This window comes from Balearica regulorum, chromosome 17 (assembly GCF_011004875.1).
Source record: "Balearica regulorum gibbericeps isolate bBalReg1 chromosome 17, bBalReg1.pri, whole genome shotgun sequence".
NCBI classification, from domain to species: Eukaryota; Metazoa; Chordata; class Aves; order Gruiformes; family Gruidae; genus Balearica; species Balearica regulorum.
Window position 1 is genome coordinate 7,225,157 of NC_046200.1, and position 24,212 is coordinate 7,249,368.

Genomic DNA, 24,212 nt, shown 5'->3' on the forward strand with positions numbered 1-24,212 from the left:
AGAATATAGATCTGCAATTACATGTGTAGTCGGGCCTTTACTGCCTGAGGTGTCATTAACAGACCTGCAGTTGAGACAAGAGGAGAACATATAAATTAATTGTTAGGACTGCAATTCAAAGTGTGCAGCCATGAACATGCTAGTGTTGCCTGTGGTGGATCACTAAATGTGTTGCTGCTGGTTTATTATTTCTGATTTTAGTGGAAACTATCTAGCCATCTGCTAGATTCAGGGTTCAGTCAGCTTGGCATGGGTGAAAGGAACAGCGCTGACTTCCTCTGCGCTCACTTTGTGCGCGTCAACTCTTAATTCCTATCAAGCTGCTCAGAACAGAGGACTGTGTGCAATGATACAGGAAGCACATGTCCGAGGACTGTCTTCCTTTGGGAATCAATTTGAATTTTCTGTGTTGTGGGGATGTGCATACTCTGGAGTTCTTGCTCTCCCCAACTGTGGTTTGACTTCTGGTTTTGTTAGCAACTCTGTGGAGGCAGTAGAAGAAAAAAGTAGAGGCAGCAGCCTTCCTGCCTCTAAAGTGTAGGACACTTTTGGAAGGTGTGGAACAGAAGTCTGGAAGCATTCAGGTACCAATACTTGGTAAGTTTCCCTAGCTAGGTTTGTATGGAGACTTGCTTTGTAATATGGTAATTACTGAATATGGGGAGTCACCTCTCAGCTCCTTCACTCAACTGGTTTCTGGCCAAAGCCTTTAATTTTATGGCTTCTTCTGGATTAATTTTTTTTTGCCAGAGCGCAGCTGTCCCTTAAAGGGATTTGCTTATTTATTTTATCTGGGTTTTAATTAGTGCTTTTGATTTTATTGTGAAGGTCTTGCTCTTTTTTATCAGAATGAGCATGTACAAGTGTTCTGGAGAGGGACTCCAGTACCTAGACTTTCATTTGTATCACTTGCTGGTTCATACAACTGACCTAATCTGCATTAATCTTCCATCCAAAGCTCTATCTTTCTATCCCTTTCAATCTGAGAAAAATATCTTTATTTGCTTGTAGTGAAGGCCCTAAAACTGACATGCACCTCAGTTGAAATCAATGAGAACTTCTGTTTATAGCCTTTGGAGAAAACAAAATAATAAAAAAAAAAGGTATTTCTTACCTCTTGGTATACATGTTTTATTTCATGGGGATTATTAACTTGGCATTTCAGCTCTGTTTTCAGTGCAGGAGCTGAGTAAAAAAATAATTAAAAAACCCACAGAGATGGTTTAAATTCTAGAAGAGTCTTTGAAAGGGTGAAGAAAGTAAGGACTGAGCACGGTGGTAGGTGCAGGCGGGGCCGGGGAAGGCCTACAGCGGCCCGTGGGACGCCTGAAGCCGGACGGCCCCCGGCAGCCGCCCGCGTTTGGCTCTCCCCGCCGGTGCCTCTTTGCGGTGGCGCTCCGAGACGCAGCTTGGAGCCGCCCGAGGGAAAGGTGTGTTTTAGGGGAGAGCGAGGGTCTTTGCTGCGGCCTGACTTCGACCGCACACTGCGGCTGAGGAGGGAGACTGCCCCAGCGCCACCCGGGCTTCGCGCATGCGCTGAGCTGGGCGGTTCACCCCTCCCTTTGGGGGTGGGACCGTCGGGTGGGGGCGCTCCCCCCAGGTGAGAGGAAATGGTATGGCTTAGCGCCCGCGGGGGCGGGGCCGGCTGAGGGGGCGGGGCGGGGGGCGGCCGTGACCGTGTCTGCGACCGTGACCGTGTCTGCGACCGTGACCGTGACCGTGACCGTGGCCCGCGGCGGGGCGGGAGGGGCAGGTCTGGCGGGGCGAGGCGAGGCCGGCGGGGCCCGCGGCCCAGGTGTGTGCCGGGGCGGGCGGGGCACGGGGCACCGCCTGCCCTGAGAGGTGAGCGAGGGCTGGGGGCGGCGGAGAGCTCGGGGACCCGCGGGCCGTACGGCGGCGGAGGGAAGGCTCTCCTCGCCCTCTCCTCGCCCTCTCCTCGCCTCGGTGTGCGCACCCCGGTGCCGTGCCGGGGCTGCTGAGCTGCCCGTTGCAGCCTGTTTCCCTTGGAAGACGGAAGGCATTAAGTAAGCTGCCTCCTTCCTACCTGGGGGCCGCAGCCCCCCGTCCCGGGCGCGGGCTCAGCCAGGAGCCGTGCAGCGGCGGGCAGTCCCTGACAGGAAAGCCGCGGGGGACGGTGTCCGCTCGGCACCGGCGGGGGTCTGGCGTGTCTTAGCGGGGCAGGTTTGATAATGCGTTGCCCTCGTACCTTCAGATAACTTCATCTTTGCGGTAAAGCTTCTTTGCAGCCTGGCCAGTGGTGCTGCAGACGTTACAACGTTTTCATGGCAGCGTTCAAGCCCCGCTTGGGTTTGTATTAATGGCGTAGGTGGCTGTAACATACTTACAGGATAAATCATTCTGTCCCTCAAGCAGCAGCGCTTGATGAAACGAGAGGTCTGGGAATCGCATGAGTGACACCAGGCATCGTGCTGTTGTCACAGCCTCCGTCGTTCCCAGGGCATGATGGTGTCTGAGAGCACCGGCCTCGCTCTGCGGCATTGGTCGTCGTGAGCCCGTCTGCTGGGGAAAGCGCCCGTCGCCTGCCCTGTGGTGTCTTCAGAGCACAAGTGTGCCCAGCCAAGACTCGGTATGTGCTGCAGGAACCCTGCGTCTGACTGCTAGGTGTAACATAACTGGATAAATCTACTGGAATGAGAAAGAATTCGAGTGGTTAAATTGAGTTAAAAGGTCAATGGCCACGATGAACTCTCGTCATAAAAGTTAGGCAGGAAGCAATTCTGTGCTCATAAAAACCATTTTGTAGCAAAATAAAGAGAATGTAAAAGTGAAATCAAAGATAAATGTGGATAGAGCTTTGGAAGTGGTAGACCGATGCATTGTTTTATTGATAATGAGATACTTTATTAGGTTAACTTTTGTTCCAAAACAGTACTTCACACAAAGACTCATAATTAGTTTTGATAACAGTTTAAAAAGAAAAATCTTGTGACCTTTAAAATAATGCTGGTACATCTAGTACATATATTAATGATTTATGATAAAGTATTTACTACCAAATGTAAGTTTTAAGCTTTGTAATTAAAGATAATTGCTTTAATGAGATTTTCTGTAATTGTAACATTATATCTAATACCAATTATTATATGATTTAAAAACCCTCTGGAGAAAAACAGAAGTCTTAGTGAGCACTACACATCTCATTTTCCATGCATTGGGCTTAAATGTGTACCCTCTGTGCCTAATTTGTTGTTTTCTTTAATTGATGTTGTTGCATGAAATTTTTCCTTTTTGGTCACTCGATACCCTGATAGAGACTGGTTGCCTAGCTGTCACCTCTCTGTAGGATGTTGTTAAAAAAGATCTTTGTGTTGTCAGGTTAAAGAGGGGATAAGTACGTTCTAGACTAGCACGCTGATTGATTTTCATCTTCGTAGCCTCTAGGTATGCAATTGTATTGTGGTATGGTAGAAAGTTGAATTGACCAACTATGTAGCAGTCTGTATTGCCACTTTGTTTTTTTTTTTATACTGGACTATTTTAATTACTGGAATTGCAATTTTTAAAAGCTTCTCTGCAGGTGGAATGTCCTCTGTTCCTCAAGTGGCTCAACAGATTAGCCAGGAGCAAAGCCAACAGCAAAATGGACCGAACTTGTCAAGTTTGCATAGTTCCTTTCCTGCTCCACACAGCAGGAACCCAGCTTTTCTTCAGCAAGTACAACCAGCGGGCTGTGATAAGCAGCAGCTGATTTTGGTCCCGGCTCCAGTTCCCCTATGGCAACAGGTATCAGATTTACATATTATATTGTATACGGTTTTGAACGTCTGTTTTCTGTGTATTGTAATTGCTGTTGTCATCTATTCTGCACCATTAAATGGTCGGTCGGAATACTGGGGAGAGAGTGTCCTCAGAAACAAAGTGGTAACATCTTCCTTGTTAATGAAGTCTCGACAAGATTGATTTTTTTAGCACTTTACCACTACTTTCTCTTGAAACTTTACTTCTGTGAAGAACATACCTGTTCATTTATGTCATTTGTGATGGCTGCCCAACTCTCAGTTTAAATATTCTTGTGCTGGATTTTCACTGAATCAAATTCATTTCATTCTTCAAAGTAAATTTCAGACGTGTGTGGAAGGTTGCAGGTAAGTTACAAGGTGCAGCAAGAGGGAACAGCATGCTAACCTCTCACTGTGTCCTGGCACTGTTGTCCTTTGTGTTTTGTATTGAGACTTCATGGATGACAGAATTTTTTACTCCAACCTGGGGAGAAAGGAACAAATCATTTCAAGCACTAATAGAGAGCCATTTTGTAGCACAGCTGGGTGAAAATCTTTCTTTACAATAAAACTTCATCTTCATTTAAATTTTGAATGCTCTGTGGATAATTGTATCTCTCTTGGTTTTAATTAGTGATGCAGACATGCCATATAATTTTTCTTGAAGAAAGAAAGAGAATGAGGAGGAATCGGGCAGGTTCTCTAGGGAAGTAGAATTTATTCTTGTAATGAAATCCTAGAAGGAGATTTAATTAACCAGAATCAATTATTTTAACTATTTATGCAGCATATTTAGAATAAGGGGAGGAGAAATCACAATGTGCTGCTTGTGCTTCCTTGCCAGCAGTTGCAGGAAGCAACTGTATTTTTTTAGAGAATTCTGTCCATCTGGCAGAGCATTTAATTTCTGTGAAAATTCTCGCTGAATCAGCCCTGCTCTTCTGATGAGATCTAGGGGTACTATATTTTTAGGAGGAAAGACTGAGTACCACTGCATCCCAAACTTCTCTATTGATTTTACATAATACTGCTGCATCGCAAAGTCCTTCAAAGACTTTAAATAAATCTGCACAAGATGTTTTATTCATTATCCTTTAATAAAGTGCAACTTCAAACAGCGTAGCATGTTTCCAAGGACTGAATAATCATTTCTGTTGGTTATTCATGTAACATTTTTTCACAGCGTCTCTGTCTTGTTTTTATGTTGTGCAGTAGGAAACATAAGTTTCATTATGTTTACTTGAAGGAAAATGAGATTCTGCAGCAAATAGCACTGAGGAAAAAAGGTTTATGGTCTCTGAAACGTCTGCCCAAACTCCAAGAGGCCCCCCGGCATAAATCACACCGTGATTATCTTCTGGAAGAAATGCAGTGGATGGCAACTGATTTTGTTCAAGAAAGAAGATGGAAGATGATAACTGCCAAGAGGGTAATGTGAATTTGATATTTCCAACCAGGAAAAGGGGGAAGAATAGGCAGCATTTTCATGGTTAGGATGTGATTGCTGAGGATGCGTGAGTTTTGGTCTGCCTTTCCACTGTGTTTGTAAAGTTTGGGCACTACTCCTAAAGGGATTGCATTTTTTTCTTCTTTCGTTAGAAATACGCTTGTTAGATAGAACAAAGTGAAAAGTTAAAATAATTTTACGGTTTTGTTCAGCTGATTTTAAGTGTGGCTCATTGTCACAAGGATATGATACATCATAAAGAAACATGCAAGAAAAGAGAAGAGAAGCAACTGAGGGCTGTTGCTGCTTTTACTGCTAGAGAAATTGAACATTTCTGGTCCACCATGAAACAGGTAAATGTAAAGAAAGAAAAAAAAAATTTCTAAAGACATACTGAATAAAAATCTATTAGACCGTAACAGCCAGAATCTTACAACTGAGCTTTGCTCAGCCCATGTGGTAAATATTATCTGTTGGTAAAGATAGCTTCATGTTGTGGTTGCATGAATAATTTCAGGCTTTATACGTTATGAAGGAGAGTGCTTCACTAATCCTAGTCGGTGCAGTTGGCTCACTGAACGTTTAAGTTTTGATATGAGTTATTCTTGGGTAGCTCTCGCTTATGTGGTTGACTTCTATTCATGGTCAGTTTTGTACACACTGTTCTTTTCTCGAGTGTTCTGCATTGCAGCCATGTCTGATGCCTGCCCTACTGTTGCAGGGATGTTAAGTAATTCATAACTGTATTTGAAGCTAAGTGCATTCATGTTTGTCACTTCCTTCTGCTCATTTCCCCCCCACTCTCTCTCCATTTTAGGTGGTAGATTTAAAACTGCAAGTAGAGTTAGAAGAGAGGAGGAAAAAAGCATTAAACTCACAGAACATCTCAAAAAAAGGTAATAAGAACCTAGGACTTTTTTTTTTTCATAACTTTTTTTTTTTTTTGGCATACTACTAGTAGTATAAGCTTACCAAAAATAAATGTTTAGGAACTAGTATTTTATTTTTAGTTTTGAGTCATAAATATGTCCTTTCTCTTTCTAGTGTAGAATTCTTGTGTTCTTTAGACCCTGACTTAGCTGTAAATGGCATCAAATCTGTTAATGAATTATTCATCTTAGATATGGCAGCACCGCGATTTTTATTATTTTGTGCAGAAATAAGAGACTCTTTGAATAAGAAAGAGAGCCTTCAGAAGGAGGTGGTGCTTCCAGATCTTCTCACATCTACTGTAAATAAATACATGGGAGATTTAGCAGACATTGCTGCTGCTGCAATGGTTGTTTAGGTTGTTACCTAAAGGCAGTGCTCAAATCACAACAGTAGTAAAAAGTGATACTCCGCCTTTATTCTGCGGCACTCTTAGAGAGTATCAGAAGACTGGACTGGAGTGGTTGGCAAAGCTGTATAAGATGAATCTCAATGGCATTTTGGCTGATGAAGCTGGACTTGGAAAAACAGTGCAAGTTGTTGCTTTTTTTGCACACCTAGCATGTAATGAAGGTATGAAGTATTTTAGACCTTTTATTTTATAAATCTATATTTTTAGCAATTCATTAGTGAATGTGTTTTCAGTAAGAGGGGGAAAAAAGAAAAAGAGGATTGCTTTTAGTAATTATAATTTAAAGTAATGTACGTGGAATAAATTTTATAGAAAAGCAGACACAATTCCTCTCATTGAGTGTTAGTGCATGTGTATGTTGTTTGTGTATACACAGTTGCCTTTTCTGTAAGTTCTGAAGTGATATGCAGTCATTTCCTGTCTTGCTGTACCTTTTATCTCTGTAGGTAACTGGGGTCCTATTCTTGTTGTTTCACAAAACTTTAATGTGCTCAAGTGGGAGATTGAACTGAAATGCTGGTGCCCTGCTTTGAAAATTCTTCTGTATCTTGGGAACCCAGGAGAACTTTTTAAAAAAAGACAGGTATTATGGAACACTGTTTCATATACATATGTACTGGGTCACAGAAGCATTACACTGAAAATATCAGCCAGAATCACGTTTATACCATTGTGGTTAAAAACTCCAGTACAGTGATATAACAACCTAGTTCTTTTCTCTTTTGTTACGTGGCATACTGGAATAATGAAGATATTTCCTCAATTCATGAATGCTGGTTCATAAGCAGAGTTTGATATTTACCAATAAAATCTGTTTTGATGACCAGCAATATCTGGCTCGCCTTTTTGAAGTCGTGTGTATGTACTTACTGGCATGATGTCCCTTGGCACAGAAATTTTTGACTAGTACAGAAAACTTGCATCTTTGCTCCAGTGACTTGTACCTCATGTTAGTATTTGAAGAAGTTTATTAAGAAAATATGTTGAATTTAGCCATTTTTTGGATGAGAAATTGATTGATGTGTAATCCAGACCAAGCTACAAGAAGTTTGGTGTCTATTTTGTAGCTTAGAAGCCATGCATGTGATTTCAGGCTTCAAAACTTCACTAAACTTATTTGCAAAATAGTTTCTTCCTTCCCCCCCCCGTAATTGTTATATTTTCAGCTTCCATAGTTACAAGGAACTTCTTGTGTTCCTCCATTAATGCTTTTACAGCATGTAAATTTTAGCCCTCCTTTTAGGATTATGTGTCTTTTCCAGTTACTTTTCAATTTCTTTCCATGTTTCCTTCATGACTATGTATCTTAGATTTACTAGCAATTTTTCAATTCTCTTATGTTTGTAGAATTGGGTATATAAATCATGTTGTAACTTATTCTTGCCTTGTGACCTGAGTAGAGCAGAAGAAAATTACCGAAATTGCCATAGCTTTTAGCATTTTTATTCCTTTTTCTGTGACTTTTCATTCTTGCAATTTTAACTTTGTGTCTTGTGTTTCTAAGTTTTTATTTGCCTTTGAAAGCAAATATTGGGATGTTAATTTACACGTTTGACAGCTTCTGTGATCAAGTCAATAATAATTTTGATACTTCCAGGATAGAATTTACTTAAAGATTTGACACATGAATCTTAGACATTAGAATTTATCTACTAAATATGAATACTATTGATAACCTGTAACAAGAATAGGTATTCTGAACCGTGTCCAAACTCTTCAAGGAACAATTTAAAAACACATAAGGAAAGATGGCAATGAAAGCCAATTGTTTTTGGATGGCCAGGAGACTGTCTGCTGTGTTTTGTGGGATTTTTTTTTTTTTCTTCTTTAAAAAAGCCATTTCTGTTAAAGATATTTTATGTAATGTTTTGAACATCACAACCAGGGAGTTAAATTGAGCAGTTGCTTCCCTTTTGGGATTTTGAAAGTTTTGAAGAACTGCACTGGGATAAAGTGCAAGATAATCTATTTTAATCCCAGAAGAGGAAAGAATAATCTTTGCTCTGAAATCCATCGAAAAAGCCTTTAGGATTTTCGTGTTTTTATGTTGCAGGAATGGACTGACCCCAACAACTTTAATGTATGTATTGTCTCCTGCAAGCAATTCTTTAAAGACTATGATGCCTTCATGAAAGTACAATGGAGGTACCTAGTTTTAGATGAGAGGCAGAACAGTCATAATCTGACAGAGAAGCGCTGGGATGAAATATTCAATTTCCGGAGGTCTGGAGCATTCATTAAAAATTTTCTTTTTGCTTTTGTCTGTCAGCTACTTTCTGAAATAACTTCAGCGCTCATAACTGCAGGTGTTTTAAATTTTCGTGCTGTGATGTAATTTAAGTTTAAGATCTTATCTTAATTGTTAACTTCATCGTTCACAGTCATCATCGTTTACTCTTGATGGATACCCTTCTGCCTACGGCCTTAAAAGATCTGTGGGCCATTGTCCGTTTCCTGGTTCCAGGGATTTCCCAATCCTGTTTGGATTTTACGAAGGTAGCATCTGTGAAGGGGAATGAAGATCATTACCAGAGTCTCGCAGTGAGGCTGCAGAGAGTAGGTCTCCCTTGAGGATAGCGTCTTAATACTAGTATCTCTTTCTCTGAGGAAATAAAAATTAGGAAGTTATTGTTTTGTTTTCTTTTAGGTAGTGCAGTCATTTATTTTGCAGAGGTCCAAAATTCATGTTGAGAAGCAGTTACCAAGGAAGTACGAGCACGTGCTGACATGTACACTTTCTAATCGACAGAAGTCAATGTATAAAGACATCTTGTCTCAACCAAGGTACATGTGTTAAGTAGTTCTTAATTGTTCGTTCATCGTTAAGGTTAGGAACTATTCCAGTTACAGTAAGAGAGCTTGTTTGCTAATATGTTATTTCTAAGTGAGTCATGGGCAAACCTATAGATTAAAGCACAGGGCATAACCATAGTGCTGTGCAGACTAATCATGTTCTACTTTTAAGTGGTAATTGTATTCAGCAATTTCTTCTCTCTGTGTTTGGGTTTTTTTTTTTTTTATATGTAATTGTTCTGCAAGGTGAAAGGAAGCACAAGTAAACAGTATTTGCAGATTATGGGACAAAATACAGTATTCTATATTTATAACTTAGACAATTGAGTGTGTGTCACAGTTTTTATCTAAATTTAGTTCTTAAGTTATGTAGGAACTGAATATCCTAAGTTGTATTTTACTTTGCTTTTCTGATGTGTCTACTTTGTATTTTCCAGTGAATTTGATAATTTAAAGTGGTATTTACTCAGGCATTAAAAATACAGCCTTAATATTGACAATATGTGTTTCATATATTATCCAATGTCATTTTCATTTAAAATAGAGTGGCTATTTGAGAAATTCAGGTTTATGATAATATGGGGTTTAAAATCAGAATATATTCTGTAAGTTAATAAAAGTTTGTGTGAATGTGAGAGAAGCTGGAGGAATGGAAGACTGCATTTTTAAACTCATACTTTTCTAAGTTAGATAACTTAGTGTTAGCAGATTTACTCAGAAAAACAATTGGACTATGCAGAAAGACCTAAGCTCCTAAAAAGCACTGGTTTTTATAGATAAATTATATTTTCATTTTAAATAACAGAACTCAAGAATATCTTAGAAGTGGGGACTTTGTCAGTGTCCTCCATGTTTTGACACAGCTGCTAAGAGTGTGTAACCATCCTGATCTGATAAGTCCCCGGCTTCCACGTTCTTCCTTTGTGTTAGACACGCTGGAGTTTACCACCGCTTCTGTAGTGCTGAATGCGTTAGGATGGGATATTTGGAAGGTGAGTAGTGAAGTAATTCTCTTGTGCTTGACTTGATTTGACGGGGAGAGCAGGTGGCATAGGACATAAAATTTCTTACACATAATTCAGGTTCCAATTAAATTTCAAAATCTGAATTGCTAATTCATTTATTTTTAGAAGCAACTGCTAAGACTATAAATAATAACAATTGACTTTATGGTAGTACTGAATTTAGTAGGTATGCTGGGAATTTGCTGTCTTTGTCAGAGAAGGTCAGGCTATTTTGCAACGTTTTCTGGTTTTGCTTAAAGTTCCCAATTAACCTAAACTAATGGGCCTTGGAATTCAGGGAAAGGTGCCAGTCTTGTCCTGCCCTGAGGTGTAGTAAGGGCACGGTTAAGCTGTGTACAGCTCTGGAGATAAGAAGCTGTATCGGATTCCACGGTTCAGTTTTAACTGTAGTCTGTTCATTAAAGTTATATTGCAAAGGATTTCATCCATTTCTTTAGTGATTTCAGCAATACTAGAGGCTTTAAGACTGGACAATGCTAAAACAGTAGCAGTATATGTCCTGGGAAATTCAAGTAGGTGCTTCTTAAAGCCTGTTGGAAAAAATAATTTTGGGGCGGGGGGACAGGATGAGTATCAAAGGCTTGTGGAGGAAATAGAGTTCGTGTGTCAAGGTGGGAATGGATGTGTCTGGAATGCCAGTTCTACTAAGGCAAATGTTTTAATTATAAGCATTGAATTAACCACAGAGCTTGTAATTTGAGGGTGCTGTCTTGTTTATGGCTTTTGGTAACACGAGCATAATGCTCTATTTTCATGGTGTAGGTTGCTGAAACCTTTTTAAGTAACGGCAGCTGCTCTCTGCAAAATCACATGACAGGTGGCTCTTCCATGTTTTGGTTTAATTCAGGCATCAGCTGTGAGCTTTTTAATCATTCTCAGATAATATGGTATTATTACTACTTTTTTTTTTTACTGCAACTGAGTGGTAGTAGAATATTTCTTTAGGTTGGGGTTTGTTTGTTTGGTTTTTTGTTTTATAACTTAAGCATGCAGACTGGTCTCTCTTTGATGTGATTGGGATGGAAAACCAAATGACATGCTACGAAGCACAAATACTGCCAAAAATGAAGGTAACTAGGAAGCTTATTGAAGATATCTACTGTTCTCCTTCGTCACACAGACTTGAGCCAGTGAAGCTCAAACCCAATAGGTACGCAGTGTTCCAGTTGACTGATTGATTTATTTTAAGTAACAAGTGAAAATCAGTAATATTTGTGAGGGCCCAGAGGATTAATTCAGAAGCATTTGTTTTTCTTTTTCTTATCTTTTGTTTCCAAATTGATCCCTGCTAAAGACTGTATGCCAGTCTTCTGAGGTCACACAGACTGCTTTTTTACCACTTAATAGTTCTTTTCATTTATGAAGGCTCAGTTGTGATCTTTCCAACTCTGTTGAGTTTGGCAGGAGTCTGTGTTTTTGATCAAGCAGTGGAAGTGCCTTCTGCAGTAGTTTCCTAAGGAGAATGATTAAATCTTCTCCTACTACTTAAAATTAAGTCTGAGATGTGCTTGAAAGCACTTAAAGAAATCTTGGGGTGGGGGGATGGAGAAAAAAAAAGTGCTCTGTTAAATTTTGACCTTTTGTTTTTGCTATTCACTCTGCTCTCTGAAGAGCAGTTGGGAGGGTTCATTTTTTGAGTCTTGGAGAGAAAGTAATTCTGCTGTAGACTACATCAGAGCAACGTATACATAAACATTTTACGATACCTTAATCTGATAAAAGCAGAGTATGGCTACTGAAGCCCCAGACAGCTTGTGTAACAGGTGACAAGAAGGTTGTTAACTAGTTCTATCAGGCAGTTCTGCCAGAAGGGACCTTTGTCATTTAATAAAATTTAAGAATTGGAAGCAATAGCTAAAATATATATATAAAGCAGAAAAAGAACTCGTTCTTTTGCTGTTTAGACAGCTTTAGTTTCCCTGAAGTAGTACACATGAAACAGTTATTGTGAAGTCAGCTTTTACAATTGCTGTATGTTTTTTAAACCAGACTGCCTGAAGCTGCATGGAAGTAGAGATCCCCTGCTTTTTGTACTTACATTGCAGCTAGCTATAGTGAAGACTCTGCTCCGTTAAGAACTTTGATCCTTATTAGCATCTTTTGGGGAGTTTTCTTGCTGTCTCCAGACTCCAAAGATGATTAAGGAGTATGGGAGATCTGTCCTGCTTGTAGCCCTTCACATGATCTTTCAGAGAAGACTGGAGCCTCAGAATATTTGGTGTACTTTGTGTTTTACAGTATATTGTGTTTCCTCTGCATGTTGAGAGAAGCAGAATCTCTCCTGCCGTATGCTTTGCAGCTGGGTACCTCTTCTAGCTCAGATTACTGACTAAAAATAAATATTTACCTTTTAACTTGGTTTTGTATTAGGAAGAAGGGACTAACAACTTCCTCATGTATGGTTGTTTTTTTTTTTTTTACATGTAGAAAGATGATTTGTTAATTTTTAGGTTATTTACCCCAGTGCAGTATGGACAGAAACCCGAAGGTAGGACTAGAGACTTCTCAAGGTCTCAGTTGCAGCAAACAGTGGACACAGCAACAATTGTGGCAGATCATCATGAGAAAATACAAAGACGACAACCCGTTGTGATGTTTTCAGAGTATCAGCGTAGGAAAGGTGTGTTGTACATACAGTAATAAATCATTGCTTTCTGGTTTGCTGAGTGGGTTTTTTTTAATATATTGCTTGAATTTGGGGAAGAAATGGGGTTGTACTGAATGTGTTCGTGCATTACATACTTGAATATCAAGTTCCATTAGCAGTTTTCTAACGTGAATTTGCTCAAAAAATCAAAACAAAATTCCTTATTATCTGTCTGTCTTTTATAAACAGAATGATACTATTGTGCAAACACTGGAATTCTTGCTGGCAGTTGTGCTGGTCTCTAGGTATACTATCTTAATGAAACTCTCTCTTCAGTCCTGACCTGCAGCGTGCGAGGCAGCCTTTCACACGTGTCGGTCTTGACTGACTGATCAGATTTAGGCATCATCACTGTCCCATTCACCATGTCTCTGCTGAGCCACTATTAAAGGTCATTATTAACTGGGTCTTTTTTATATGATTGAGGATGTAGTGCAGTATTTCAAAGACACTCTTTTTCAGGCCTTTTTTAAATTCTGTACATATTGATTTCAGCTGGGTACAATGTAAGTTTTTGCATGGTTGAGTGGGAAGCATTCACTATGAACGGAGACTGAAAATTATATCTGATAATTATTCTTTTGTGGTGTTAACTGTTCTAAGAACTTCTTTTGTTGCTAAAAATGAATTGTGCAGGAAAAGATCTCTTACTCTGTGCTTGTTTTCCCCCAAAACTGCTTAAAATATACCTGTGCAGACTCTTGAAGCCCTTGCAAAGTTTGTACGTTGTCAAATCCAGTGAGTACACACATGAAATACCAGTCAAACTCTATCTAGGAAATCATCCTTTTTAAGTCTACCAGTGGCACTGAGGGGAAGAACATGTCATGTGTAGTTTATGAACACAGGGTATTAGAGGGAGACCTAGTCTGTTTGCAGTTGAGCGCAACCTAAGAGTTATGTCTGGAGTAAAACTGCCCTTCATTGGAAATATGACACACTATATGCATGGGATAAGCATTCAAATCCTGCAGCATACAGGGAGGAAATTCTTACTTTTAAACCTTGTATGCTTTTTGTCTTAACAGCCAGCAAGGTAGCACTTGGCCCAATGGCTTCCACAGCTGGAGCACAAGTGAGAATTGCTCAGCCAGAGAAGCCTGTAACATTACAGTTTAGAGGGAAAACATTTACTTTGTCTTACAGTCAATTCTGTCGGCTTATTGGTGGACAGTCTCTGAAGCATCAAGGTAAGGTGCTACATAATTCTATTTGCATTTTTTTTTTTTTTTAGCAGAATGAATATTTTGCCTGTCTTTAGATTTGTTTCTTCCTTGAGGAGCATGGACCTTTAATGAAGCTCATTAATAACCTTGATCTCAATTTTTTTTAGTTTTTCCATTTTTTTAACAATTCAGAAATTTAAATTCTAGAAGCTACAATATCTCTATATTGTAATATCATGTGTCTGTGAAATTAAATTGTTTTTCTTCATGAAAATCTTTTTCTTGTCTTGCTGCTTTCTTGGAAATTTGAATTTATTAATGTGACAGTGGATGACTTGAGCACTGAATCTAAATCAGTATCTACACTTTCCTGTCCATCTCAGGTACTACGCTAACTCTTTATATAGTATAGTATATACTTGATCATGAACAATGTACAGTTTACAAGATTCATGTGTGCATATCTGTTCACTGAAAGAGTCAAAGCTTTAATTTTTAAATCATGTAGACTATTGTAATCAACTAGTCTCATTCATCTGTACTAGTGGACTCTCCAGTGGTAGTTTGAAAGTCCCACGCTAATAGGCATAAAGTAGGAAAGCAGATTTATTTTTCACTGAAATACCAAACCTATCATCTGTTCTTGTATAATAAATACTATTCTGATTGTCAGCTTGTCTCCTGCTCACTTCTCCTTTCATAATCAGTCATAGAACTATCACATTAACTAAATTATCCTTATTTTCAACTTTCTTTTGCATAAATTTCTTTTTTTGCATAACCTTTATCTGGCCAAAATATATTCAGAAAAGAATTTTGAATTTAAAGGGTATCTTAGAAGAAAAAAGACAACTAAAGGAACACCTGGACAAAATATATTGTGGGAATGAGCGTCGATGTGCCAGAACCCCCCTGTATGGCAGAGACTTGTTGGAAATTTGCTCTTGGATCAGTGAAAGAAAAATCTCTCAGCATTGTTCTGCCAGGATTAACAAATGGCGCTGGGCCGGCTTTGCAAATTGCCTTCCATATTCAAGTACTTCAGAGGTTCTAAAAGTTCCATTGCAAGAACTCATTCTGACATTGAGGCAGCAACAGATCACCCTGAAGGATGTTGTTACTAGGTAATTGAGACAAATCCATTTGCAGTCTTTGCACACAAATTTGATGGGTGTATACTACCATTCCAAACAGGGTATTTATGTAAAGTACTGTAAAATGCTAAAAGTGATAAATGAGTGGCCTTGGCTTATCCTTATTGCAGGCTAAATTCCTTTATGTAGAATCTATCTGCATCCCTGAGGTATAATTTTAGATCATTCTAAGATTTTAAAACTCTTAATAGTCATGGCAGTTATTAGTTACATAGCAATTTTACTTTATTTTGACATATCTTGTGGTTTTTGTGTGCATACTTACAAAAACAGTAGGAGTTGTAAGTCAGCTTATCTGGGTAACTTTACAGAGCCTTTTAATTTCCTCTTGTCTTGTTCTGATCTTGAGTGGTTTTGCATTCACTTGATGTTAACATGAAACTTCGTCTACTGATTTACTTTCAATTTACCTTTAGCCAGGTCCTTTATGCTTCCATGCAGGGATCTTCTTTGTTATTGTTTTTGAGTAGTTAATAGCCCAAGCTATTAAAAAATAGTATATTAAATTTTTGGTTTGTTTAATAGAGATCTGCGCACATTGCCAGCTGTAGCTGTTGCTCCTCCATATTTGTATGTAGCAAATCCTCCTTATACATACATCCATGAAATGAAAGTCTTGAAGTTTAATCTAAAGGAACAGATACTTCCCTACTTCCATTCAATGCAGCAGATAGCAAGACCTCACTTTCTACAGTTTCCAGATCCCCGACTGGTGCAGCATGATTCAGGTATTAAAAAACCCTACCACTTGTTAATGTTCTTTCTCTAATTGTTGAATGCTACCTGCAGAACCTTTAAGTTCTTATTTCATAAACAGGCAAGATGGAAGCTCTGGCTGTTTTGCTCCAGGAGCTGAAAGCAAGACAACACCGTGTGTTGATTTTGACACAGATGATTCCAATGCTTGATATCCTGGAGCTTTTCTTGAACTTCCATTTTCTCACGTACGTAAGAGTTAACGAGAGCGGTGCTCACAGTTGGCATTATCTGGTAAGAGGACCTCTTACTCAAGTTAATAGGGAATAAATGCTCATAGTGGGAGGGAAAATCTAAAGGAAAGTCTAATACATTTGCAGAATTCATTTGCATAGTTTAGTTATTTAAGCAAATTATTTATGTAGCTATAGCACAAAATATGTAATTATATATGAAATATGTCAGTCATATTATTATTTGATGAGGCATCCAGGGCGTTTCCAAGAGGTATGCCACTAGTTGTCTTATATTTATGAGTAATTTGTACTTGAAATACAGACGTTTTATTTCACAATAGCGTTTTGCTTAATTGTTTTTGCTTTCATTATCTGTAGCTATCTACGTTGTTAGTACTTTGTAGTTGCTGGTTTTGTGTTGGCACTTCCTCAGCCTTACTCCAGGGGCTTTTGTTTTTTTGTAGAGTGCCCTGGCATTGCCTGAGGATAAATTGAAGGTATGCTCGTTTCCCTCCCCAGTAAGATTCTCAGTATCCTCTGGGGCCTACAATTTGAGCAAACATTAACAATATAGTTAAGTTATTCTTTTCTTATTTTTTATTTCAAATTGCATTGTTATGCTGTCAGATGCAGTATAAAACATAAAGGAATACTTCGCCTTAAAGCAACACAAGGCAGCACAATGGAAGGGATCCGATTTAGTCAATAGACAAGAAAAATGATGAAGCACGCACAGAATGTAATAACCCAGCCAGGCGTGCTTAGTCATAGGACATAATGTGACTATTGTAATAGATCTTTAGATTTTTATCTGAATGGGTGACTGCACCATAAATTAATAGTTTTAATGGTATACAAATTAATTTTGAATTGTGTAGATCTGTAATGTGGGCAGTCAGATAACTTAAAACGTTTGCATGCTTAATGTAGGTTGGGGAAGTAATAGGAAAGCAATTTTTCTCATGTTCTCATTCTGTAAAAAAGTTTGTTTAGAGATTTATGCTTCATTAGTGTGACTTTGTAATTAAGTTACTTGTGTCCTCATTTTAGGAATCCATAAAAAACTTCAACCAAGACAAGCGATTCTTCTGCGCTATTCTTTCTTCCCACACTCCTTCCACAGGTGTCAGCCATATAGATGTGGATTCTGTTGTCTTCTATGACACTGATTTAGATCCACGGATGGGTACAAAGGCTAAAGAATGGTGTGATAAAATTGCAAGAGGCAGAGATATTCACATATACAGGTGACTTTTATGCTAAGAAATAGTATAGCTGTTTTAAAATCAAAAATAGAGGGAAGATATTTTTAGGTGAAACTAGGATTTTTTGGTTGAGGTCGTTCTTTAAGTTATTTGGTCTTTTCAGATCCCTTTAAAGATTGGATCAGTCAGACATCTTCCCTTCAGACTAAAGGGAAAATGAAAACCCAGTCCTGTCCTCTCCCTTACTGTACCTTCTATTTCTGTCTTTCCTTCCCACTTTCATCTTGTAAGCCATCTGGATTTCTGTGTTCGGACAGTCAAAAGGAACATTAATATCTGTGGGTGTTTTCTGCTCTTGATAAACAATAAATGTCTGTCGTGGTGGTCTACCATTGGATTTCAAATCCACCAGCGATGAGATGCTGATGTTCATGTAGTTCTAGGATGTATTTGAAAGCTCCTCTCAAGTGACTGTTTCTTTTCCTGGAAGGACGTGCTGAGAGCAGAGGGGAGCTCTTGCTCACCTTGCACCACTGGCCAGGCATGCATGGGTGGTGTCTGTTAGCAAATACCCTGCTAGTGTAAGGATTTTTTAAAAAATCCAATTGTATAGAAGACAATACTGTTTATTGTTTATTTTGAAAATAAGAACTTAAAAGAACCTAGTGTTTTGAAAATATGAAATCAGATGTAAAAAGAAAACTTTCCTCTAAGAAACTAAAAAACAAATACAAAACTTCCTATGCAAATAAATACCTGATGGACTCTAAATGAGTGTGGGTGCTCACTGCTGTAGGCGAGGAATGTTAGACATGAAACTATTGAGTTTCAGAAAGTGTCACTGTTTTCTAGAGAGCAGTAATGAGTTTCTTTGTTTTACAGGCTTATAAGTGGTAATTCTGTAGAAGAGAGGCTGTTCAAAAACGGTATTAAACATTTGATTCAAGCAATGGCTGCTCAGGGAGATGATTATTCAACAGACTTTTTAACTCAGGTACAGTAACATTAAGAATGCGAGCAATTCTTTAACAATATGTAAAAAAAGGGGGCTTTATGAGATCAGAGTCAGAAGTTTAAACATCATCTAGTTTTATATTTATTTCCAGACTTGTTTGGGGGCTAGTGGTATGTGATCACAGTTAAAATCAGTAAAAATCCTGAATTGTTAGCTCATGCAGAAAATCAAAAGATAAAAATATCTAGAAAGAAAACTGTGTTTGTTCCAATGATAATTTTACACTATTTTTGGCATTGTTTTAATCAAACAAAAACATCTCTTGCAGCAAAAGGTGTCAAATATGTCTGTAGTCTGACTTTTCTAAACTCAATTTCAGGATGGTTAAAAAACATCATACATTGTCTTATCGAGTACTTAAAAACATGTTTCCATAAGGTTCTTTGCTCTGAATATGGAAAAGAGGATTCCAGAAGGTTTACAGAAGAGACACGATCTGAGATAAGAGATGACATAGATTCAGAGTTGCATGATTCAAGAAATACCATTGTTCCGTCACAGTTAGAACAGCTGGCTAGCTATGTGGATCAGGTACGATGATTTCTCTTGTTTTATGTAAACTTTTACAAATATCTGAAATTTACTTTTCTGTGCAACAATCAAATGGCTTTCATAAAGTACCTTATTTCCACTCCGTTTACATGAAATTGTTCTGTGCAAACTTAAATATTGAAACAGTTCTGGGAGGTAATCTGAGCTTGTTGATAGATATGTCTGAAACATTAAAGTCACCAAATGTTCTCCTGAGGATTGTGAAGTGCATTGGACTAAATTGTATCTTGTGATATAAAACTGTTTCTACAGTCCTGTGCTTTTGCCAGATACTTGTCTCTTTTTTTTTTTTTTTTTTTTTTTAAAGGCCTTGGATCTGTTTCTTAACCCTGAAATGACTATTCTTAGCATTACCTAAGTTCTGTCAGGTTCTGATTGTCTCCTTTTCCCTTTGGTTACTTGTGCAGAACCCAAGTAGCAGCCTGCTTACTAACAACCACTCAAGAGTGTGCATAATAACTTGGGTGGGATTCTCTTTTTTTCCAGTTAGGAAAATGGAAGCCAGTTGTTGGAGCCTATTCTCAGGGATACTGGTGGGATGTGAGCAGACTAGCTACGGACCAAAATGTCAGATTTTTGGTCCTTAGATCTCTTTTCTACTGTAATGATGGTGCCATTATTTGCAACTGAAATAAATACATTTATTGGTTGGAGTTTTTTTCTGCTTGGTTTTAAATCACTGGTTATTTAGGTGTTTCTAATTCAGAAGCTAAATAACTAGCAGTGTGTAAAAATGTTTTTTCTGAACAGCTTAAGCCAATTGAAAAGTATGCATTGAATTTCTTGGAATTGTTTCATACTTTGAATGTTCAAAAAAGCCAGAAAGTCAACAAGGTAAGCGACTGTATTTCATTTTCTGAGTAATTAATAAAAACAAAACAGAAAACTACAACTGTTGTCAGATTTTTTGTTTGTTTCATTTGGGTCTTCTGTTTGTTTTTTGTGTATAAGCACTGAAATGTTGCTCAAATGATTGTGGTCTAAAAACACACTGGTTCCTAACTAACAGGTAGACATATTTCCCTTTCTCTTTACTGGCATGAGGGCCTTACCCAAGAATGAAATCTCAGTTTAACTAACTTTGGTATGACTGTTAGCCTGTAAAAAGTTAATTTATTATGTAGTTACCAGCCTCAAATCTGTGACAATTTACTACTGTTAGCATATTTATTGTGAAAAGCAGTAATATTTTAAAGTGTAAAAATTTTCTTCCTGAAAGGAGTTAAGAACTGCAAATACAAAATGGGAATATCAGCATGCCAAGGAGCTGGAAAAGGTAGAAGAAAAACTTCAGCAGGAAGTGAAAGAGGAACTCTTAACCTATACCAGAGAAGATGCTTATAACACGGTAACATCGAGGGATCTCCAAGTCCCCACTTTTCAAAGAATTTGCGTATTGTGACTATGAACTATGTATTTACAGATGTCTGTTGGGTTCATACTACACTGCTTTTGTACCTGTGCACAAGTATTGTGCTCTTGAAACTGTAGCTGTCGATCTGGACAGTTTTAAGTCTGTAGAATAGTAGGCTGCTCTTTTAGCAGGAGGGCTGTTGGTTTGTAGGTTGACTTGGAATTGCACAGTTATGTATCAAAGTAATAATAACTGAAGGAAGAGACTGAGGAAAAATATGCTGCCTTTTGAAACTTCAGATTAATTCCTTAAAATATATTTTTTTCTAACTATTTTTTTATTATAGTTATCGCAAACATGCTCATGTTTCTAAATGCTGGATTTTGGGCTGGATGTTGTATTGAGGTATCAAAAATTCCTTGTTTCTCACACAGGAATTTGTCTGTGAAGGCCCAGATGGAGAAATAGAAATAATGCCCGTAAGTCAGGAGCCCTTATTTCATCTGAAGGAAACCTTACCTAAAATACTTAATAGCAAACTATGGGTTGTTTGTTATTGATGATGTTTTGCGTTGGGCTGGTTTTTTTGTTGTTGTTTTGGGTTTTTTTTAAGCTTTGGACTCCCCCTGTTGTACCCGAAAATCACGATGATGTCTACACTGATTCAGTTATGTGCCTGACGTACACTAGTACCCCGATTCCAGAATCTAAGCTTCCACCTCTGTTTGTGAGGAGGTTGCGTAAGCGACCGAGAACAGATCTGTCATGTAAGTTGGATTCAAAATTGCATTGGGAAGGTGCAGTAATGTTTTTGTGTGAAACAATACGAAAACTCTTTCAGAAGAGTATCTTTAAGATTGTGTTTAAAGATTTAGGCGTTGCATGTACCGTTCTCTCTGTTAGGCTTGAAGTCGCTCAAAATGATTGAATGTAGAGTGAGAGCAGAGGGAGTGCACTGTGAAAACTTGCTATTGTCCTTACAAATTAGAAATAGAAATATGGGTGAATTAAATGAGCAGGACTAAAGCAGTGAGACTCCTCTGCATCCATTTGATCTGTTTTTAAGCTTATTCTCTCAGTGAAGCGAGAAGCTATTTAAAAATGACTGACCAAGTCAAATATTGTACTGGGGACCATAGGTTGAAGGTACGTGCATTCAGAAAAGTACTGCAAAAGGCTTATCATTGGTCAGATGATTTGCAGCAATTGGTTTTCTATCATGATCTTGTTGCACAAAGTTTGTTTCTCACTGGAGAAAATAACTTTGTCCTGTCAATTAGCTTCAGGTGAGAGAAAGAAGCATTGCCATAGAAGGATGATTGTTCCTCCACCTTCACTTTTCAATCAAGTGACTCCAAGAATATTGAAAACACGACAGAAGGGCAAAGCTCGGAAGACCCTCCTTTGGGTAAAGCAGAAAACCTATTCTGCAAGACCTTTGTCAGCTCTCATCGAGTCAGCTGCTGACGCTGGGCAAGACAGTCCTGCATGGCTAGTTGCTGAAGACTTGGCACTGTTAAAAGTAAGTTGGTACTTCATTTTTATTGACTTCAAAACCTTTTTACTTGGAAGTTTATTACAGCATCCATAGACCTTGATTATACAGGATTATACATGTTTGTGCACACAAGAAAAGCATTTAATTGAAATATTATTGGTTTAATTTCTCTCTGCGTCCTAGGCGGTGAAACAGTTACGGGCACTTCCTTTAAACCTTGCTATTGTCTCACCAGCACAGACAGCAAACTGGGACTTTGTCAGCGATGTCGTTAACTCTTGTAACTATGTTTATCGCTCCCCAAAGCAATGCCAGAATCATTACATAAAAGCATTTGCAGGTCCAGAAGGAAAGGTGAGTTTAAGTTGAAATGTGCATTACATTGTGAAGACTTGGGGATTTTTTGTTTTGGGTTTTTTTAATTCCTTATTGCTATTAGTGGACTACATGAGTGTTTAGTAAGCAAGATCATAACTGTATTTTAGAATTTTGAATAGCTTGGTATACAAGCAAATGCTAATAAATATCTTCCTTGTCAGTATGACTACTATAGGTTATATTTATTATAGTTTCCGTACACTGAAGAAAATGGATTTCCCCAGTGTTGTGACAATGATTTGACCTTAGATGTATTATTACTTTGCGCTATCAGTATATTAAAAATAAGGAAGGGGAGCTGTTTTTCTTAACTTCTATTAAAGTGGCAGTATATGAATTGTGTTCAGTCAAGACTATTGTAAACAAAAATTTTTGAGACAGGGCACTTGCGACTACTTATGTTTGGTACCTAAGCCTTCAATTTCTATTTATTCCAGATCATGGGTGGTTATCCTCTTCATATTAGACAAGCCTATGCTAAAGACCAGAATTCTGAGTGTACTCAAATCTATATGAATCGCTTTGAGTTGATGACAGTGACTGCTAGAAAAAGAAGTTCCTCAGACAGGTTTCTGTAAGTTTACTTCTACTGGCGATGATAATTTTTCCCAGATATAACATTTGATCAGTTTGGTGGCCTAATTTGTGAATATTTTGTTCTCTTAAGTACAAATGTGTTTCACGTTACATGGCCATGGCATTTCTCATCAGAGGTGCTGTGATGACCTTCAGCCTTAAAGTAGTGCATGTGCCATCAAAGCATCATACCTGTGCTTGTGCTCATGTAAAGAAAAATTTGAAATGCTTCAGTTTTGTTCCCTGTGATGTACTAGGAGCATCAGCCCAGGCCTTTCTCAACTCTTTTCTCAGGTCTAACAAAATAGCTGTCATATTACTAGGCAAAGAAGTGGCTGGAGTTCCCTGCTAATCTGCAGCTTTGTCAAATCTTAATTGTAGAGTCCTCTCACAGAATTTTAAAATTCTTTGTGTTAAGATGTCATGAATATTAAAATAGTAGCATAAAATTAAGTTAGCTTAAGCTCATTTACTTTCAGCGCAGACAACTATGACAAGCTACTACCTATGTCCAAAGCTGTTTCCACTTGTGCAGAGCCTATGACAATGCAGGAAAAGGTCTGTTCTCTTTTTCCAGGTGAATTCCATTCTGTACCTTCTTTCCAACAGCTCTTCAATTCTTTTATTTCTATACTTCTACCTAGTAAACAATATGCATCTAAACTTTAATTTTAGATTTAGTCACAAAAAGCTGCAGGCATCAAGTCCTGCTCATCAGACCCCGGTGACTTCTTTGCACAGATGAACTCAATGGGAAGTTACGCTGATGGCAGGCGTACCTCACCCTCTGGAGGGCAGAGCTTATGTACCGCCTGGAGCTGCTCTACGCGGCACCTTCACCCTACCGAAATGTTATCTCGTAAACGGAAACTGAATGTCATTACTGAGCACGTGGAAGGTGTGTTTTCTTTATTGCTAAACTATCCCCGGGATTGTGGGGTTTTGGCAGTATTTTATTTGTAATCAAGCATACCAGAAGGGTTACTTTTTTCCCCTCCCTTCTGCCTTCCTCCCTTTGCCTCATCCCCAGCTGTGACGGCACCTCTCCAGGTCAGCAGTGCCTAGTCCTACCCCAAGCAGGCACGTTTTCTGTGTGGATTTTTACACTAAATCTTGACGAAAAGTGGCTGCATTTTGCCTGCTGAATGTTGAGTGACCGTTAACTGCCCAGACCGTTAACTCTTTGAACGGCTGTTACAGCCCCCTCCCTGCACTACAATAAAAGTTAATTTTCTGTCCTGGCCCCGAGTCTCGTTCCTGCGCGCGCCGTGCCCGCGTTCCCGCCCGCTGCAGTGCTCCCTGTCCCGACATACAGCCCTGGCGACAGGAGCCCGACCCGGCCGCCTCCCTCCCTTCCCCCAGCCCGGGGACGAGCGCAGGCCGGGCCG

General features: G+C 38.8%; 1 protein-coding gene and 1 non-coding gene across 12 annotated transcripts; both read left to right on the forward strand.

The window, feature by feature from the left end:
• The first annotated feature begins 1,936 nt into the window (after positions 1 to 1,936).
• Positions 1,937 to 24,067, forward strand: LOC104631848 (E1A-binding protein p400-like). 11 transcript variants are annotated; one of them, XR_012838126.1, is made up of 30 exons: positions 1,937 to 2,587; positions 3,528 to 3,744; positions 4,987 to 5,169; positions 5,400 to 5,540; positions 6,005 to 6,083; positions 6,345 to 6,690; positions 6,976 to 7,112; positions 8,583 to 8,752; positions 8,911 to 9,085; positions 9,177 to 9,313; positions 10,128 to 10,314; positions 11,334 to 11,497; positions 12,798 to 12,967; positions 14,023 to 14,184; positions 14,488 to 14,543; positions 14,989 to 15,284; positions 15,840 to 16,042; positions 16,132 to 16,304; positions 17,297 to 17,493; positions 18,334 to 18,445; positions 18,845 to 18,997; positions 19,769 to 19,852; positions 20,238 to 20,366; positions 20,807 to 20,851; positions 20,986 to 21,139; positions 21,653 to 21,894; positions 22,054 to 22,224; positions 22,686 to 22,822; positions 23,309 to 23,382; positions 23,500 to 24,067. XR_012838126.1 is itself a non-coding variant. In XM_075769501.1 (30 exons), exons 6-30 carry the CDS (start codon positions 6,600 to 6,602, stop codon positions 23,550 to 23,552), a joined length of 3,696 nt encoding a protein of 1,231 aa, XP_075625616.1. In that variant the 5' UTR covers positions 1,937 to 2,587; positions 3,528 to 3,744; positions 4,987 to 5,169; positions 5,400 to 5,540; positions 6,005 to 6,083; positions 6,345 to 6,599; the 3' UTR covers positions 23,553 to 24,067. The 11 variants fall into 11 exon arrangements, 9 of the variants coding, with proteins under 9 accessions (XP_075625616.1, XP_075625620.1, XP_075625621.1 ...); XR_012838127.1 differs by having other exon boundaries at positions 23,309 to 23,401; positions 23,500 to 23,547; XM_075769501.1 differs by having other exon boundaries at positions 23,304 to 23,401.
• Positions 16,671 to 16,810, forward strand: LOC142604328 (small nucleolar RNA SNORA49). The gene has a single exon (XR_012838204.1). It is a non-coding gene; the product is annotated as a small nucleolar RNA SNORA49 (small nucleolar RNA).
• Positions 24,068 to 24,212: the final 145 nt, after the last annotated feature.